Raw genomic sequence first — 20,887 nt, forward strand, 5'->3', positions numbered from 1 at the left:
AACAAGTGACTATCTTATTGAGAGACAAAAGCTGGTACATTGTCAGAGCCCAGCAAAGAGGGAAGTCCATACCTGGGGATGATATATGTTCTCCAGTAAATTCTTGGCCACCACAATGGCTATGCCTCTCTTGGTAGGGAATGCCTCTACTCAGTCTGAACAGGTATCTACAAGGACTAGAAGGTACCTATACCCACGCAGACCTGGCTTGTTCTCAGTGTAATCTATTTCTCAGTTTACACTTGGCCTTTGTCCTTGTAGCCTAGTTCCTGGGTTTCCTTGACCCATGGTTAGGGGCTTTACTATCTTTCAGGGGAAAGTAGGAAATGACCTCATTTATTAAAGATCCTAGGTGAAATATTTTTTTATGTGGCATTCCTCAGCAGTTCTTTAAGTTTTGTGTGAACCAGGTGGGTATTCTGATGAATCTATGTATAAGCTGTCTATCAAATTCTGAAGGAAGGATCACAGCCCATCTACTACATGGAACCATCCTTCTTGCTGATAAAGTCCTTGACATTTTGTTTGATCCTGTTTGTATTCTGGGCTGTAATGTGGAGTCTGGGGAAGCTCTGGAGGGTACCATGGCTCTGGTTGTGGAATCTAATGAAGCCTCTTTTGCAGCCATATTGGCTGGTCTGTTTCCTCTTACCTTCTCATCCATGCCCTATTGATGTCCTGTGCAGTGAACAATGGCTACCTTGAGAGGAAGCCATAATGCTTCTAACTGGGCCAGGATCTCAAGTCTATTTTTTATAGCCTTTCCCTCTACTCTGAGTAATCTCTTTCTTTATATGTGAGTTCATGTTCATGAGCTGTAGCAAAAGCACATAGGCTGTCCATGTAGATATTAACATTTTACCTCTTGCCTTTTCTAGGACCTTTTTCAAGGTGATTAATTCAGCTTTCTGAACAGAAGTCCCAGGTAATAAGGTCAAGACCCATATTTTGGAATCAAGAACCACCACCACCACTACACCTGCATTCCTGGTCCCACCTCTCATGAAGCCATTCCTATCCATAGGATGAGTCACGTCTATATTTGATCTGAGGATGTCCATTAAGTCTGGTCTCAGATTCTGGACATGCGTTCAGCACTATTGAGTTCTAATGCATGACATCCAGGTCTGGGTATGGAAGCAGAGTAGCCAGTTCAGTGCAGAGGCAGGGTGGTATCTAACGCAGGGTGGGTTGAGGAGCAAGTGGGTATTAGGTATCCAGTGGTCTAAAGGGTTTTTAGAGCTACCTCAATGGCATGAAGGGTGCTTATAATCAGTTCTGGTCCCATGATGACCTTATCAGCATCCTTGACCAACAAAGCAGTGGCTGCCATAATGCATAGGCAGGCTGGCCACCCCCATTGTTAAAAACTTTTTCAGCTATTGCCGGGAGCCTAGTCATGTGCTTAACTTCAAATCCTTCCAGCAACTGGAGTTTTCAGCAGATGTCTGGTGCCACTTGATTGATGAATCACAGCAGACCGGATCTTGCCTCTGGATCCAGAGGTATATAGGTATGATAGATATCCAACCATCTCTTAAGAAATGAGAAATGCCCCTGGAGTTTTTTTCCTTAACTTTGTATGACCTGTCCTACCTTAGACAAATTTGTAGGCCTTCTAGCAGCCTTTTGGAGACCCCTCATCAGAATCTAGCACTAGATCTTCAGCTTTTCCCTAACCATATGGCTGTCTGAATCCCAATTAGGCTGGACCAAGAGAAAAACCACATCAATATCAGCTTGTACAGTTGTAAATGGCCATTGGTACCCAGAGCAATTTCACTTGTTCTCATTCCTCAATCGTGAAGAGTACCCACAAAAGCAGCTGACAGTTGTCCCAGTTATCATGAGTAACCATTAAAGTTTAGTATATCTACGAGGGCAGGGGGTTTCTCTGAGAACTTAGGGTTCTGCATCTTCCAGTTGTATAGATCAGTAGTGGAAAAGGGAATATGGGTCCTATATTGAGCCAGTTGCTCACAGGGTTAGTAAAGTCTTTACAGGGGGGATGGCATAGCTATGTGCCCTTCTGCCTCTCCTGGGCAGGGAGCTTCCTCTGCTATGTGTAGAGAAGGGGCATGTGCTGGGACATGGTAGTAAGAGAGTGGGAAGAAGCCTTTCTCGTGGAGACAGGACTGCTGGTTTAGGATCCTTCTGTGACTGTTTCCTTAACCTGCAAAACCACCATGGTGGGAGGAAGGAAAGTTTTCAGCAAAGGGGGAGGGCTGTTCACCAGATTCTGCCAGACGGTGGGGTAGAGACCTGGCTAGGGTATCCAGAGTTTCTTCACACAATACTTTTAACCAAATAGATAGTAGGGAGGTGTAAAGTGCTTCCTTTCAGCCCTCCCACACTAAAAGCTGGCCATTTATTCCTTCAAAAGACAGTTGGTTTCCCTGATTGTATAGGTATTCCCAAACTCTACGCTAGGTGTTTGAAGTTCTTGAAGTGAGACTGGACTAGGTCTGGTGGGATGGAACTGGTTGTCTGCCCCATGGTTTTTCTCAAGAGAACTAAAATGAACAAATAAAACACAAGCCCCAAAACACCAAAACAAACCCACAGGGTTCCAGAAAAGAAATTGAAATGAAGGTGATGGTGGCTTATCCTGAGAACAGGTTCCAACAGTTAGGAATGTCCCTCAAGTCTCTTCCAAAACCTGTGCCAGACTGGAGCTCTCTAACTCCTGCTGGAGGAAGGCCAGAGGTGGTGGCCTATCCATGAAGTGGATTCCACTGGCTGGGAGCAATCTATCAGCTTCAACTAAGATCTAGGTTAGAGTGGAGCTCTCTATCTCCAACTGAAGGGGATCCAGAACACCCATGGAATCCCCTGACCAGAAGAGAGTTATTGGCCCATCCACCCTACCTCCCTTGGCCTCCAGGATGTCTGGACAAAAGAAAGGAAATCCACTCTTCACCAAACAAAGATGACTCAGAGCAATAAGAAGACAAGGATATATAACACACAGAGGTGCACCCCAACTCACAGACTGTCCTATGGTGACCCTAGCATGCTGGTTGTTTCTTAAGAATAAACATTCTTTGTTATGTCATACTATTTGAGTCTGGGGTCTTCCTTCAGTGATTTTCAAACCCTAACAATATCTTATCAGACCACCATGGATTAAAGCTAGACTTCACCAACAATAGAAACACTGGAAAGCCTACACATTCATGGAAACTGAACAACTCTCTACACAATGATCTCTGGGTCAGGTTAAAAATAAAGAAACAAAAGACTTCCTAGAATTTAATGAAAATGAAGGCACAAATTTATGGGACACAATGAAAGCAGTGCTATGGGGAAAGTTCATAGCACTAAGTGCCTCTATAAAGAAATTAGAAGGTTTTCATAATAGTAATTTTAAAGTACACTGAAACATCTAGAAAAAAAGAAGAAGCATACCAAACAGCAGCAGAAAATAATCAAAATTGGGGCTGAAATCAATCAGTTAGAAACAAAGAAAACAATGAGAAGAATCAAGGAGACCAAGAGCTAATTCTTGACAAAATGAACAAGACAGACAAATGCTTATCCAAACTAACCAAAAGACAGAGAGGCAGTGTTGAAATAAACAAATTCAGAAATGAAAAGGGAGATATAACTGACACTGAGGGGAAGAAGCCTTACTTCAAAAACCTGTACTCCACAGAATTAGAAAATTTTAATGAAATAGATAATTTTCTAGACGAATAGCTTATCAAAGTTAAATCAAGATCAGGTAAACTATTTAAACAGTCCCATAACCCTGAAAAAAATAGAAGTAGTCATTAAAAGTCTCCCAACCAAAAAAGCCTAGGAACAGATGCGACTTCTACCAGACTTTCAAGGAAAAGTTACTCCCCCCCCCAATACTTCTCAAACTATTCCACAAAATAGAAATGGAAGGAACACTACCAAACTCATCCCATGAGGCCACATTCACCCTGATACCTAAACCCCACAAAGACAAAAGAAAAGAACTTCAGACCAATTTCTCTTATGAACATAGATGCAGAAATACTCAATAAAATACTTGCAAACTGAATCCAGAAACACATCAATGATACCACCCATCAAGATCAAGTAGGCTTCATTCTAGGAATGAATTTATATATATTCAATATATAAAAATCCATCAGCATAATCCTCCACATAAAGAAATTGAAAGAATAGAAATCACATGATTAACTCATTAGACACCGAAAAGCTGTTGAGAAAATCCAACACACCTTCATGTTAAAGGTACTAGAGAAATCAGTGATACAGGGCATATAACTAAACCTGATCAAAACAATATAAAGCAAGCCAGTAATCAACAATAAACTAAATGCAGATAAACTTAAAACAATTCCACTAAAATTAGGGACAAGATAAGTCTGTCTACTCTCTCCCTAATTATTCAATATATTACATGAAGTTCTAGCTGAGCAATAAGACAACTAAAGGAGATGGAGGGCATATAAATTGGAAAAGAAGTCAAAGTATCACTATTTGCAGTTGATATGATAGAATACATAAGAAATCCCAAAATTTCTGCCAGAGAACTCCTACAGCTGATAAACAGCTTCAATAGGTGGCTGAATACAAACTTATGTCAAAAAATCAGTAGACCTCCTTTATACAAATGAAAAACTGGCTAAGAAAGAAATTAGGGGAACTAAGCCTTTACAATAGCCATGAACATCATAAAATAACGTGGGGTAACTCTAACCAAGCAAGTGACAGATCTGTATGACAAGAACTTCAAGTCCCTGAAGAAAGAAGTTGAAAAAAAAATCAGAAAATGAAAACATCTTCCATGCTCATGGATAGGTAGGATTAACATAATAAAAATGGCCATTTTACCAAAAGCAATCTACAGATTCAATGCAATCCCCATCAAAATCCCAACAAAAATCTTTACAAATCTTGAAAGAGTAAGTCTCAATTTCATATGAAAAAACAAAACACCCAGTATAGCTAAAACAATCCTGAACAGTAAAAGAATTTCTGTAGGAATCACCATCCATGACCTCAAGCTATACTACAGACCAATAGTGATAAAAACTGCATCGCATTGGTACAGAAAAAGACAGGTTGATCCCTGGAATCAACTCAAAGACCCAGAAATAAATCCACATAGCTATTTACACTTGATTTGATAAAGAAGCCAAAACCATACAATGCAAAAATGAAAACATCTTCACCAAAAGGTGATGGACTAGCTGGATGTCTACATGTAGAAGATAGAAAATAGATCCATACATATCACCCTGCAGAAAACTAGTCTAAGTGGATCAAGGACCTCAACATAAAACCTGATATACTAAACCACATAGAAGAAAACGTGGAAAATACCCTTGAACACATTAGTACAGGAGAAAATTTCCTGAACAGAACACTAAGGGCTGAGGCTCTAAGATCAACAACTGATAAAAGGGACCTCAGGAAACTGCAAAGCTTCTGTAATCAAAGGGCACTGTCGATAGGACAAGTCAGCAGCCCACAGATTGACAAAGGTTCTTCATCAACCCTACATCCAGGAAAGGGCTAATATCCAAAGTGTACAAAGAACTCGAGAGGTTAGACACCAACAACCCAGATAACCCAATTTTAAAAATTGGGTACAGAACTAAACAGAATTCTCAACAGAGGAATGTCAAATGGCCAAGAAACATTTAATGAAAATTTCAATATCCTTAGTCATCAGGTCAATGAAATTTAAAAAACACTCTGAGATTTTATGTTACACCTATCAGAATGGATAAGATCAAAAACTCAAGCGATAGCACATACTGGCAAAGATGTGGAGCAAGGGGAAACACCTCTCCATTGCTGGTGGGAGTGCAGACTTGTACAACCATTTGGAAATCAATATTGCATTTTCTCAGAAAACCTGGCACTAGTTATACCTCAAGACCCATCGATACCACTCATGGGCATATATCCAAATATGCTCCACTGTCTCACAAAGACACTTGCTCAATTGTGTTCACAGCAACTTTATTCATAAAAGCCAGAAACTGGAAACAACCCAGATGCCCCTCAACTGAAGAATGGATGAAGAAAATGTGGTACATCTACACCATGGAATATCACTCAGCTATTAAAAAACAAGACATCATGAACTTTGCAGGCAAATGGATGGAAGTAGAGAACATCATTCTGAGTGGGGCAACAAAGTCCCAAAAGGACATGCATTGTATGTACTGACTTATAATGGATATTAGCCATAAAATACAGGTACTACATTATATTCCAGACCTAAAGAAATTAAATGAGAAGGAAGGTCCAAGGAAGCTTGAATCTAACTTAAGGGGAAATAAAATTGTTATAAGAGGCAGACAGTAGGAGGGAACTGGGAGGGAAGGGGAAGGGGAAGTGAATGGAAAGATTCAGGATCAGGTGTGAGAAAGAACAGGAGAGATGGCCATAAAAAATGAATGGAAATCTGCAACTGATGGGGGGGAGTTTAGGAGGTGGGGGACATCTCCTGAACAAGACTGAGACCTGGGATAAAGAGAGGTGTCCAAGAATCAATGGAGGTCACCTTAGCTGTCACTACATTAGGGATATGGAACCTGAAGAGGCCACCTCCTGTAGCCAGAAAAGAATCCCAGTGGAATGATAGAGTCACCAACACACCCATAAAACTTTCAACCCAAATTCTTCCTGTCTACAACTCGTACAGGAATGCAGGAGGGAGCAGAGACTGAGGGAATGACCTACCAATAACTGGCCCAACTTGAGACCTATCCCATGGCAAACACCAGTTCCTAACAATACTAATGATATGGTTATGCTTAAAGACAGGAGCATGTTGTCCTTTGAGAGGCACCCCACTCAGACAGACACATAGCCAAACAGTAGATGGAGCTTTGGGACTCTTAATGGAAGAATGGGAGGAAGAATTGCAGCCCCACTAAGGGGATAGGAACTCCACAGGAAGACCAACAGAGTCAACTAGCCTGGACCCTTGGGGCTCTCAGGAACTGAACCACCAACTAAAGAACATACATGGGTGTACCTAGGTCTACCTGCTCAGATGTAGCCCATGTACAGTCTGTCCTTCATGTGGGTCTGAACAACTAAAGTGTGGGCTATCCCAAAAGCTGTTGCCTGCATGTGGGATATGCAATTCTAGCTGGGCTGCCTTGTCTGGCCTCAGTAGAAGAGGAAGCACCTAGCCTTGCAGAGACTTAAAGGTCTGGAGAGGGAAATATACCCAGGGGACTCCTACCCACTCAGAGGAGAAGGATTGTGGGAGGAAGTGACCAGGAGGAGGGCTATGAGCAGGATGTAATGTGAATTAAATTTAACTAATTAATTAATTAAAAATTTTAAAAAGAATAACATTTAGAACATAGGCGAATGCCAGCAGCAAACCACTGAACTAAGAATGGGACCCCCGTTGAAGGAATCAGAGAAAGGACTGGAAGAGCTTGAAGGGGCTTGAGACCCCATATGAACAACAATGCACACCAACCAGAGCTTCCAGGGACCAAGCCACTACCCAAAGACTATCCATGGACTGACCCTGGGCTCCAACCTCATAGGTAGCAATGAATAGCCTAGTAAGAGCACCAGTGGAAGGGGAAGCCCTTGGTCCTGCTAAGACTGAACGCCCAGTGAACGTAATTGTTGGGGAAAGGGCGGTAATGGGGGGAGGATGGGGAGGGGAACACTCATATAGAAGGGGAGGGGGAGGGGATAGGGTGATGCTGGCCCGGAACCCCGGAAAGGGAATAACAATCGAAATGTAAATAAGAAATACTCAATTTAATAAAGAAAAAAAAAGAATGACATTTAGAGATGTATCCTGTACTACATTTATCAAGAGCAGAAATCAACAATTTCAAGGAATAATAAAGATGTATGACAAATACAAGTTTATTTAGAAATATCAGGCTATTGAAATATTTAAAGTAGTTAATGTGCTAGACTGGTGGGAGGGTGATCTAGATGTTCAGTAACCACATTTGGAGGACATTCTAAAGTGGTCAGAAAGATTAATAGACAATATTTTTTCCTTTGCCTCTCAGGTCTATAACGTCCCATCAGTCTGTGGGACATTGATCAATAATTTGTAACTGTGGAAAGTCACTTGTTCTCCTGATCATGCAGCCATAGAGACCCCTCTCAATTAATTCAAAACATTGTCCAATCTACAAAGAATAGACTCAATGGAGGCTCTGGGCCACAATTGGCCAAGCACGGCCTTTGATTCATCCTCCCATTGATGGACGAGTGGTAAGAGTAGTCTAGAGGAGCTTGAGGGTCTTTGTGACACCTCAGGATCAGTTGCCAAACTGCCCATGACTATACAGGGAAAAAAAATTACTTTGAGGTGTCTTGTCTTCGCACTCAGTAGGAAAGTTTAGCCAAAGACTCAAAGAATTTGGAATAACCCAAGGGATCCCACTCCACAAACAATAAGTGTAAGTCTACAGGACATAAATAGATCACCACAACTGTTTTCTCTTTTTAAAAATATGTTGCCAAGACGTAAGACATCAGAATTTGGCTCACTGAAGTGCTTGCTTACAACCAAGGGAGACTAGCCAGTTTTGTTTTAACATAAACATGAAATGATGGTAAATAAATCTTTTCTCACAATTTAGAAGCCACATGGGAGGGGTATCATGCTGGCTTTTAGTTCATGCAAGAGCTTTCAAATAACAGGAAAGCTGATTATAGGTTCATTATGATTATGTTCTCAAGAACAACTTAAGAGGCCAAAGGAAAACCAAGAGTCCAATAGAAGGCGTTCTAGTGAGTATATGAAGAGAGGCTAATGGACTTTGGACATTTTAATCCTTTCAAGATACCAGTCAAGGACTTTCTTTACGGTCTACCTTTGACAATAGAGATTTTTGACAAAGGACCTTTGGTGGGGTGCCCCTGTACTGACACCTGACACCCCAAATACAGCTGGTAGAAGCTAGATCAGTTGTTGCCCCAATCCCAGTAGTGTTACCTCTTTAGAGGGGGTCAGATAAGAACAGGAACTAGACCTTTAGGGTAAGAAGAAAAAGTCAAAGAAAAGCAACCTGATGCTTGCTTGACTAAAAGTCAGAACTGTCACTGGAACTATTAGCAGTTTCATCCTCACTGATGTCAGTGATGCTCAAAGTATTTACAAAGCTCGGATCTCTGAGTTAAGTTACTCTGGGGGTTTTAGGAAGGAGGAAAGTTGAAGTAATGAAATCTTGTGAAGAGACAAAACCCCATGAACCAGAGAACAGAATCTCTGGCGTGGGTGCAGATCTAACCTTCCAATGAAGACAGGTCAGTGTTTTGGCCAAGGAACAATCCCTATGAAGCAGAAGACTTGGCCTAAAACATGCTAATGAAATAGATGCAATAATTATTGCCTTTGTCCTCACAGCTTGACTCAGTATCACTGCATCAACTAATACTAAACAAGTACTCCCTCTGCACTGGACAGCTTCTCACTCCACCAGAGGACATAGTGACAACATCTTAATGAGTGTGAAGAAAACACTTTACAAAAAGACAAAGGAATTTGTTTTTTTAAATCAAATATGAGTCTTTTCCATCAAATAGTATTTTAACTTGTTTCTTGATCAAGGAATCCAAATCTGTTTAATCTCTCTACCCAATAAAACCATTGTTTACTCAAAGAACCATTTCTCTATGGGCACAAAGACAAGATTCTGCCTGGACTATGGTATTCTAACCACTGAGAAACACTGCTTTATTGCCTTGCCTGCTCTTGACCTACATACACTGTGGCCAAACAGGATACCCAGAGAGTTAAATGTCTCATACTGCCTAAGTCAAGGTGGGTCATTTCTCATTTCGCACATATTTACTCCACAGGAAAAAACTTTTCATCTTCTGGGCCTGACAGCCAGACTGTCTCCACCCAAGTTGCCATGGAAACCACAGGAACCTGAGAACTGCTATGGAGACCACAGGGAACTGTTTACTTCGTGGACTACAGACCAACTTCTGTTATTTTAATTAATACCTGACTCCTAGATTATAATTGATTCTTCCCAGATTTCTGACTACATTGAAGCTAAGCTTGAGAGCTAGAAAACAGACCTAGCTCCTTACCCCAAGGTAATCTACCACGATATTACTTCATTAGTCAATTTGTTAATTACTTAAGACTACCAGATCTCTTATAAAAGAGACTTCATGATAAAGCACACAAGTTCATATATAAGCCTTCACAGATGTAACCTTCTACTTCCTTATGTAAACTCAATTTCCGTGTGTGAGTGTGTGTGTGTGTGTGTGTGTGTGTGTTTCATCATCTTGTCAAGCATTTACTTGGCATTTACTACATCCAGGACTGCTCCAGAGAAGCAACCTACACTGTCTCCTCACCCTCTACCATTTTCCTTGATGGCTGGGAGCCAGAGTAACTGAAGAGGAATCCATAATGACTCACTGGATCAATCAGCAAGGATAGACACATACCCTTCCTAATTTTTTTCAGCCAACTGGAAGTCAAAGTCTCAAATTCTTCAAACCACATAGGCCTATTAAAAGACAGTTCAGAAAGATATGTAGACAAATGGAGTTTTTTTACTCTTAAACACTAATCACCTGGTGGTAAATTTTAAAAATGGAGAGTAAATAAGTGCAAGAATGCCCCTGGTATTCCCACTTTTTATGTTTTAATAATTGTTTTAATGTTCTCTGTGCTCTTTCAATTATATCCTGGCCTTGAGAATTATAAGGAATGACTACAATATGATTAGTATTCCATTCTCTAAAGAACTTCTTAAACTTTTTACAAACTACGGGCTGTTCATCATCTATTTATATACAAAGGCATGCCCATAGCAGCAAAAGTTTGTATAAGGGAAGAGCATACCATAGAAGGATTCTCTCAGGATTGAGGTACAGTCCAAAGAAATATCGGCATATGTATCAATGCAGATATGCAGGTATGGCATCAAAGGTACAAGGACAAAGTGACTGACATTCACTTACCATAATTAGTATTTTTAACTTTGGGAATAACCTAAACTATACAATCACGACAGTGAAAGAGAGCATAAGTAGGACACTCCTGCACAATTTTCATGTTCATCTAAGCATGATGTGCTAGATGAAATCTGTTAGCATTAGTGTATTGATGTTCCTATTCTGGAGGAGTAAAAGGAGGGCAGGTTAACGTATCATCTTGCATATTCTGCACTAAAAACAGAGTATGCATGAGTAAGAGGAATAAACAAAGGACATGTGAGGGTTTCAAGGAGATGGTGCAGTTCCTGTAGAATGAGAGCATAACAGGATGTGAAGATGAAACTAAAGCAATTTTTATTTCTGGAAACAATCCCACTACATAAACAAAATCTAAAATGTTATTTAAAATTCATGAATTAATCATAATAGATAGATCAAAAGTTCCACCTGTTTGACTGAGGAAGAAGTATTAATTGATTTTTGACTATCTGGATCCCGAATCTCTCCTACACCATTAGATGAGTCATCAATAAAATAAGTTATCTGCCTGTGGAATGGGAAAAGTGGAAAGGTTTGAAATCATAAATTTAGTTTCAATGAGAAAATCACATTGCTGGACAGGTGGATAATGGTTTCCTATCCTTCTAAGGTTATCTACAGATGAATCCATAGAGTTGTATAACACTCTTAAACAGTTTTTGTTAGGGACAATATAAAAAATAAAGAAAAGTAAGGAAGGCAGTAAACATTTCATAGACCTTATGGTGTAAATAAACCCATTCCAAAGATTTATTCTCTTGTGCTATAATACTTGTAGGAGACAATTTAGTGGGGGGAAAAAGAGTAAGTTTAGCAGCAGCAAAGAATCCAAATGCTACAACAATGACTCTTTTAGTCTGGATTCAAATAGCTATCATTTTTTCTTGCCCAATAAGATAATAACTGAGGACTTTGCAATGACATCTGACCTTCTAGAGTTTTAAATAGTATGATTACTGCATAATTGGGCATTCCTAAAGCAGAAGGTATGTTGGACCCTCCTGGGATCCCTCAGTGTTTGCCCCCTGCTGAACCTTCCAGACAAATGTGGAAACCTTTGTTTTTAAGAAAACACCATTGAGTCAGTTCCTGTTTTTATCCTGAGAATGTAAACTTGTTTTTGTCCTTTCCATTTCCTGTTTTTATCCTGAGAACGTAAAATTGTTTTTCCATTGTGCTTCCAGGGGTTTTTCTACCCAATGGACTTGGTGTATATATACTGTGAACCTCAGTAAAGCTTTGGCATTTTCATAGCATGAATGACCCGAGTCTCTGTCTTCTTTTAAATCCCCCAGGCCTATGCCCAGATCTCGGTACTGTGGTGGCATGGGCGCCATCTGACGTATCCAATTAATATCCCCTAAAAATTTCTGAAAGTTAAGTATTTTTAAGTTGTCTTCTTACCTAATGGACATTTTTTGTAGTTTAACAGTTGTTCTAGTAATCAGTAGCCTCAAATCATTAGTGTCTAATCATTGTACCTTTTCAGATGCAATAAGCCCATTTTTAGATAGCATATCATGATTCATATTACATATGGAAGGTAGCTCTTCCTCTTTGATGGAGGCCAACAGTATATCATCCATATAAGCCTGATGAAGGCTTTTCATCTAGTTCATGTTCCTGTCCAATATTACTTCAGATTCTGTTCCATACTTCTTCATCTAAAGTTCCATCATCTGGAAACCAGAGTTTATAATCATAAACAACTTATGGGCAATTGAATGATTGTGGTTTTAATATTTAAGGTGATTTGAATGTTCGTTTAATAAAAATGATGCACAAGCTCAACAAAGTCAAAGGTTTCCCTAGTTTCTGCCCCATTAGTTTCACTCACCTCTTTCTGTGAGAGTCCCCATTTTCTTCTTTTGTAGCCAACTTCTGATCTAAGTTCAGACACACTTGTCACCACTCTAGAGGAGATCTGGAAGAATGGAGCCAACAAATGAGACAGACTAAAGTCCCATGCAATAGTCAGCTTTATTCAGGGCCCAACACTCTATATTCTCAGGGTTTAAAAAAAGGTCATATGAGTAAAGTTTTCAGGACTTTGAGCTGTATGCAATCACAAGAACACAGACATGGAAAACTAGCATTGCAGGGTATTTGACCACATTGTGAACCCCAGTAGTATGAACAGTATCATATTGACGTATGGCTTAGCCTTTGGTCCTAGAGCTTTCTGTCTACTGTAAACAAGTACTTGTGGTATAGCCTAGCCCAAGCATACATCCTTAATCCAAGAGGTAATGCAACTAACCAGCTGACAGGGAGTGGACATAAAAGTAAATAGAAAGAAGGGCCTTTAAGACATCATGGAAAAGGAGAAAGAGCCTTTTTCTTCTGGGATGTTGGTGGAGTAGGAAGGTAAGCTGAGTGCTTTCTCTACCTCTCTGAACTGGCAGGTTTTCACCAGGGTCTGGCTCCTGAGTCTTCATATGGTGAAACTATACAGCTGGGATTTTTGTTTTAAGAACAACTAACAAGTTTTATCATATAGGCATATAAAGGATAGTTTAAACATTTAATTGAATAACAAGGGCAATAATGATTAATCTGGAGAGAACTCACTCTTATCCACTACACTAGAAAAAAGAAACCACATTCCAAAAACAATTCTGTTTAAAAAGTTTCTGTTTAAGGTCAAAGAAACTAAGGACACAAGACTTTTCTTGTATTTTTTTAAAGATTGATTGATTGATTATATATTGGTACACTGTAGCTATCTCCAGACGCACCAGAAAAGGGCATCGGATCCCATTACAGATGGTTGTGAGCCACCATGTGGTTGCTGGGATTTGAACTCAGGACCTCTGGAAGAGCAATCAGTGCTCTTAGCCACTGAGCCATCGCTCCAGCCCTTTTCTTGTATTCTTGAAGTGTCCATACAAGCACAACCATGTTCCAAGAGTACAGTTAAAATTTTTATTCAAATTTGTTTAAAGAAATAAAGCCCCTTTTACAATAGGTAGTCACATATCTACACAATTTACATGTAATCATGTGTGTGTAATGAGTTCATAATTTTAAAAGTATTACCAAGTTTGCTATTTTTATAATTGAGAAATATATAATATGCATATATATAAATATATAAAATGTATATATGCCATTACACCACTTACATACCTGGTGACCAAACAAGCCAGAAGAGTATTTGGACCTGGAATTACAGGTAGTTCTGAGGCATTTGATGTGGGTGCTAGGAAGCACAAGTTGGACACCCAACAGTAGCAGTACTATTGAGTCAACTTTCCAGAACCCAAATATGTCATTATAATGTAAAAGATGAAGATGTCTTATTACCCTCTCTACCTTGTACATGAAGAAAAGTTCCTGCTACATTGTCATGAAAGTATTGAATGGATTCCTGTGAATGAACTTAGCATATTGCTTATTTTCATTATTAACTCCATTCTCTTTATGTGAGTGAGGACTTAGAAAGGTTTAATTGAATAAAGTACAGTGTATTATTAGGAAAGGTCCTATAATGTGATATGTGCTACATTTACTTATTCTTTTTGGTTCTTTTTAGGAAGTATTGCTCTACATGGCTACTGGTGTCCTGGAACTTACCATGTGAATCAAGATGGCCTCAAACTCAGAGATGCATTTGTATGTCTCCAAAACACACCACTAGGTCCAGGTGAGATATTCATAAAATGACCTATCTTTGAATTAAATCAGAGACAAATAACATAAGATTTAAACAGAAACTATCATTATTTTGTTGAGTATTGACACTCCACAGAATGCTTCAATGTATTAATTTCAATTGGTAAATAGTTCCCTATGTTCTCAATATTTAGGTTATTTGCTTTGCTTTGTTTATTTCTTTAAAAACTGTTATCATTTTTTAAGCACCTGTACCATAAAATGCACATGCAAAGCAAAGGACAATTTACAGGTGTCTATTATCTGTTTCCTCTATGTCAGTACTAGAAATCAAACCGAGGTAGTCATATTTGGGAGCAAGTGCCTTAAACAGTTGAGTGGCCCTTATTTCACTTTAAAGAAAATTTATCTAAGTCGTGGATTGTGTGTGTTTCATATGTCACAGCCCAAATATAGTAATCAGAGAAAAACTGGTATCAGTACTGTGGATCTCCCAGAGAATAAACTCAGGTCATTAGGCTTAGAAGCAGCCATTTTTTTTAATCTGTTAATTTATTTTATTATACCTTACTCCAAAAAGAGGTGAGTCTATTACACAATAGTCATACATAAACAATATCTTTCCTAAAATATTTTAATGTTTAAAAAAAGATTAATATTAATAGCCATTGTTTAAATCAATACACTGAAATTTTTTTAGGGTGACCAAGAAGCTATTTAATTACCTAAATTTTAAGGTTGTAAAAGTTTAGAGAAACAATGGTAAATCATGGTTATTAGCCTGCTAGATCTTAAGTCAGCTAATGGACTTTCCTCTGATTGGTCTATGGAGTATTTCCTTGGAAGGACTAACAGAGGCAGAGAAAGCACCTGCAGAAAGGACTGTACCTCTGTACCTAACTTTGGTGGCAAAAGATAAAAAGTGATCTGAGGGGGGTTGGGGATTTATTTCAGTGGTAGAGCGCTTGCCTAGCAAGCACAAAGCCCTGGGTTCGGTCCCCAGCTCCGAAAAAAAGAAAAAAGAAAAAAAAAAGTGATCTGAGGGAAAGAACTCCTGCCTGGTCACTCATACTCCTTGTTAGTAAGCACATATACTCTGTTGGTGCCATTTTTTTTTTTTGTTTTTTTGATTTTTTTCATCTTTATTAACTTGGGTATTTCTTATTTACATTTCAATTGTTATTCCCTTTCCCGGTTTCTGGGCCAACATCCCCCTAACCCCTCCCCCTCCCCTTCTCTATGGGTGTGATCCCCCCATCCTTCCCCCATTACCGCCCTCCCCCCAACAATCACATTCACTGGGGGTTCAGTCTTGGCAGGACCAAGGGCTTCCCCTTCCACTGGTGCTCTTACTAGGTTATTCACTGCTACCTATGAGGTTGGAGCCCAGGGTCAGTCCATGTATAGTCTTTGGGTAGTGGCTTAGTCCTGGAAGCTCTGGTTGGTTGGCATTGTTGTTCTTAGGGGGTCTTAAGCCCCTTCAAGCTCTTTCAGTCCTTTCTAAGATTCCTTCAATGGGGGTCCCATCTCAGTTCAGTGGTTTAATGATGGCATTCACCTATGTATTTGCTGTATTCTGGCTGTGTCTCTCAGGAGAGATCTACGTCCGGTTCCTGTCGGCCTGCACTTCTTAGAAGCAGTCACTTTTAACCACTGCAACAATTCTATGAGGTTTATTTGCAATTTTGACAAAGTGTTAAGAAGTACTTATGGGGCTGGAGAGATGGCTCAGTGGTTAAGAGAACTGACTGCTCTTCCAGAGGTCCTGAGTTCTATTCCCAGCAACCACATGGTGGCTCAAAACCATCTGTAAGGGATACAGTACCCTCTTCAGGTGTGTCTGAAGGGATCAACAGTGTATTCACATACATTAAATAAATAAATCTTTAAAAAATCTTATGCTTACAGCTAAATTAAAAAGAAAAGGTACTTATGCACTTATTCATCAATAAACTATCATAACCCACACAAAAGGATGGCAGTATAAATATTTTCATTTTCAAATAGGTTTTATTAGTCAAATTGTTTGGTATACCTCTATTCTTAGATGAAAATGTATATACAATTTGAAAACAAAACAATACCTTAATGATAAAATGATTATACTAACATGAGTACCAGGAAGATGACTCAGTGGGGGGAAAATGTGCTTGGTATGCATGGCTTTACTGCATTTACTAGACCTGTGGTGTTTCTCTTCAGTAGGGATTCATTCCTTTGAAGAAGAGTGTAACATGCAAAGGCTTATATAATCGATCACATTGATTATATTAGTAGGGTTTACACTGATGTAACAAAGTTTTACTGCATCAATTACATCCATTGGTTACTTCTCCAGTATGCCTTCTTTCATGTTTCTGAAGATTACTTTGACTTACAAAGTCTTTACCACACTGATTACATTGATAATGTTTGTTTTCTGTATGAGTTTTCTCATGCCTTCGAAGATAAATGATATATGAAAACTGATTACATGAATAGTGTTTCTCTCCAGTATGAATTCTTTCATGTACTTGAAGATTACAGCGAGTTGCAAAGGCTTTACCACACTGATTACATACATAGGGTTTCTCTCCAGTGTGAGTTCTTTCATGTTTTTGAAGATTATTTCGATATGCAAAGGCTTTACCACACTGACTACATTCATAGGTTTCTCTCCAGTATGAATTTTTTCATGCATGCGAAGACTTTTGTAATGTGTAAAGGCTTTACCACATTGATTACACATATAGGGTTTCTCTCCAGTATGAATTATTTCATGAATTTGAAGATGACGGCGCCTTTCAAAGGCTATACCACACTGATTGCATAAAAAAGGTTTCTCTCCAGTGTGAGTTCTTTCATGTGTTTGAAGATTACTCCGACGTGTAAAGGCTTTACCACACTGACTACATTCATAGGGTTTCTCTCCAATATGAATTCTTTCATGAATTTGAAGATGACGGCGCCTTGCAAAGGCTTTACCACACTGACTACATTCATAGGGTTTCTCTCCAGTATGAATTTTTTCATGTTTGCGAAGACTTGTATAATGTGTAAAGGCTTTACCACATTGATTACATGCATAGGGTTTCTCTCCAGTATGAATTCTTTCATGTACTTGAAGTTCATTTCACCATGCAAAGGCTTTACCACACTGTCTACATTCATAGGGTTTCTCTCCAGTATGAGTTCTATGTTCTTGAAGACAACTGTGATGTGCAAAGTCTTTTTCATACTGATAATATTTATAGGGTGCTACTTCCAAATGAGGTCTTTGGTGTAAGGAAGAATCAGATCTAAAGGCTTTATCACACTGATTATATTCATAGGTATCCTCTTCATTACTGGTTCTTTTGTGTGCTTGAAAATATGTGTGATGGTTAAAGCCTTTAGTACATGGCTCACATTTATCAATTTCTCTTCCAAGATGAGTTTTTTCATGTCTTTGAAGAGAAGTCAGCGCTTTACCACACTGAGTGCATTCATAACATTTTCTTACAGTGTGATTCACACTACATATGCAAAGTGAACCTGGATAAACAAAAGAATTCCCATATTCCTGGTACTCATAAGACTTTTCTCCATTGTAAGTCTGTTGATGCATTCCCACTGTAGTTGGAACACCAAGTGCTTGTAAATTCATGTCATATTCATGAAGTCTATTCATATATCCTCTAACTGTTGTTGGTGAAAGAGAGGTAAACTGCATCTTTCCATAGTCCTTGTGCACAAATGGCTTGTTTCCTGAGTGGCAGATGATATCCCTATTAAATAAGAATAACAAATAAAAGGTTTTCACACTGAATTCACATAATCTAACCTTTTATATCTCAGAGATGTGGTATAAGGATTCAGGTTCTTCCACCACAGCAACCCTCTTGTGTCTCATAAACTGCTCCTCTCACTACACTAGCATAAGTCACTACAAATACATAGGAACACTAGAATTAATATAGACTATTTGCTTATAAAAGGCCTTCGATAGACGCTGATTCCCCTAATCAATGTGTATACCTTTTATACTTGAATGGTATAAAACTAAATGGATGGACAGTTCTACAACATGGCTCTCACAGGGCTCAGATTAAAATGCTAACGTCTGGTAAGGCTTTGTTCTATTGTCTTCTTTGTTAGAGGAATGCCTTGCAAAAACTGATCAGCTACCTGACACTGAGGTATATAGTACTGTGAAAATTTAATAAAAAAGTGTGCTTATTTACAGTCTTTCATTTCCTTAAAGCTTCAGGGCACACTAAAATTTCTTCAGAAATATGTATGTATCAACATGCACATAAAATGCATCAGAAGAAAATCCCCCATGCTCATGGATTAATAAGATTAACATGTAAAAATGGTCATCTTAACAAGGACAATTTGAAGATTCGATGCAACTCCCAGCAAAGTCCAACATAATTCTTTACAGATCTTGAAAAAAAAATGCTAAACCTCATATGAAAAAGCAGAAAACCCAGGATATTTAAAATGATCCTATACAATAAAAGAACTTTTAGAAGTATCACCATCCCTGATTTTGAGCTGTTTTACAGAGTAATAGCAATAAAAACCTTATGATATTAGCATAAAAACAAACAACTTGATAAATTGAATTGAATCAAAGTCTCAAACATAAATCTACACACCTATGGACACTTGATTTTTGACAAAGAAACTAAAATTATACAAGGGGAAAAATAAAGCATTTTCAACAAATGGTGCTGGTCTAATTGGATATCTGAATATAGAAGAAGGTGAATAGATCCACAGCTATTACCCTGCACAAAATTCAAGTCAAAGTAGATCAAAGACCTCAATATGAATCCAGACACACTAAACTTGATAGAAAAGAAAGTAGGGGATAGCACTGAACTTATTGGCAAAGGAGAAAACATCCTTAACAGAGCTCCAATAACTCAGATGCTAAGATCAACAATTAATAACGGAGACCTCATAAAACTGAAAAGCTTCAGTAAGGCAAAGGACACCATCACAAGGACAAAACAGAATCCTACAGAATGGAAAATATCTTCACCAACCCCACATTTGGCAGAGGGCTGATATTAAAAATAAATACTCAAGAAATTAAACATCAAATAACCCCATTAAAAAATGAGGTATAGATCTAAACACAGAATGCTAAACAGAAGAATCTCTAATGGCAGAGAAGTGGCTTAAAGAAATGTTCGACATCCTTAGTCACCAGGGAAATGCAAATCAAAATGACTCTGAGATTCTATCTTACAACTACCAGAATGGCTAAGATCAAAAATTTAAGCAGCAGCTCATGGTGGTTAGGATGTGGAGTAAGGGGAACACACTTTGCTGATGAGGATAAAAACCACCTTGGAAATCAATTTGGTGGTTTTTCAGAAAATTGGAAGTAGATCTACTTCAAGACCGGACTATATCATTCCTGAACATATACATAAAGGACACCGCACCAACCTTTGGGTCTATGACTAGGGGCAGGAAGGACTGTAGGAGCCAGAGGGGTAAAGGACATGACAAGAATACCTGTAGAATCACCTAACTTGGGCCAACAAGCTCACAGAGACTGAACCACCAATCAGAGCAATCACATGATTGGTGAACATGTTGTAATAGTTGTGTAGCTTAGTCTTTATGTGGGACATCTAACAGCTGGAACAGGGCTGTCTCTGACGCTGTTGCCTGCCCTTGGGAATCTTTTCCCCCACAGGGCTATTTCATCTAGACTCGATAAAAGAAGATGGACCTAGTCTTACTGCAACTTGATATGCCAAGACTCAATAATATCATGGAAGGGCTCCCCTTTTCTGGAAAGAAAAAGAGGAGGAATGGAGGAAGGAGAGAACATTGCCAAAACTTTGACAATGTTCTTCAATATTCTGATTGTTCCATTTGTAGCCTAAAATATAGTACCAGAAAATGTCTGCTATATTATTAAAAATTATGCAAAATTTAAGTTACTATCTTTGTCGAACCTGAGAATCATACCTGATTTATTCACCACATTCTTCCACTTTCATAATTGAGATCAAAGTAGTGTACCAATAACCAATAAACACTTGTCCCCTTGTCTAACAGGTGAAGGAAAAAAATTAACATTCTTACCTATAGCAATGAGGTTCCTGCAGGTTTGCATCATCACATCTTTGTAGAGATTCTTCTGGGAAGGATTCAGCAAAGCCCACTCTTCCTGAGTAAAACTCACATACACATCCTCATAGGTGACTGCATCCTAAAATTTCCCATATATGTACATAATAAAAATGGTGAGACTTACTGCATTGTAGCGTACACTTTATTTTGATTATATTTACATAATTCGGTGTGCTCCACACATTTATTTCATGTCACAGAA

The 20,887-nt window shown here is 38.8% G+C and overlaps 1 protein-coding gene and 1 pseudogene across 4 annotated transcripts in view; one reads left to right on the forward strand and one right to left on the reverse strand.

Annotated features, from left to right (window-relative positions):
* Nucleotides 1-3,057, forward strand: part of Zfp77 (zinc finger protein 77) — a 46,406-nt gene extending 43,349 nt beyond the window's left edge. For all 4 annotated transcript variants that reach the window (XM_063264477.1, XM_063264476.1, XM_039080018.2 and 1 more), the window contains one exon: nt 879-3,057. In XM_063264477.1, the coding sequence (XP_063120547.1) occupies nt 879-895 (17 nt within the window). In that variant the 3' untranslated portion in view covers nt 896-3,057. The remainder of the gene's footprint in view (nt 1-878) is intronic.
* A 10,804-nt stretch (nt 3,058-13,861) lies between these two features.
* Znf431l-ps10 (zinc finger protein 431 like, pseudogene 10) lies at nt 13,862-18,256 on the reverse strand (annotated as a pseudogene).
* Nucleotides 18,257-20,887: the final 2,631 nt, after the last annotated feature.

This window comes from Rattus norvegicus, chromosome 7 (genome assembly GCF_036323735.1).
Source record: "Rattus norvegicus strain BN/NHsdMcwi chromosome 7, GRCr8, whole genome shotgun sequence".
Classification (NCBI taxonomy): domain Eukaryota; kingdom Metazoa; phylum Chordata; class Mammalia; order Rodentia; family Muridae; genus Rattus; species Rattus norvegicus.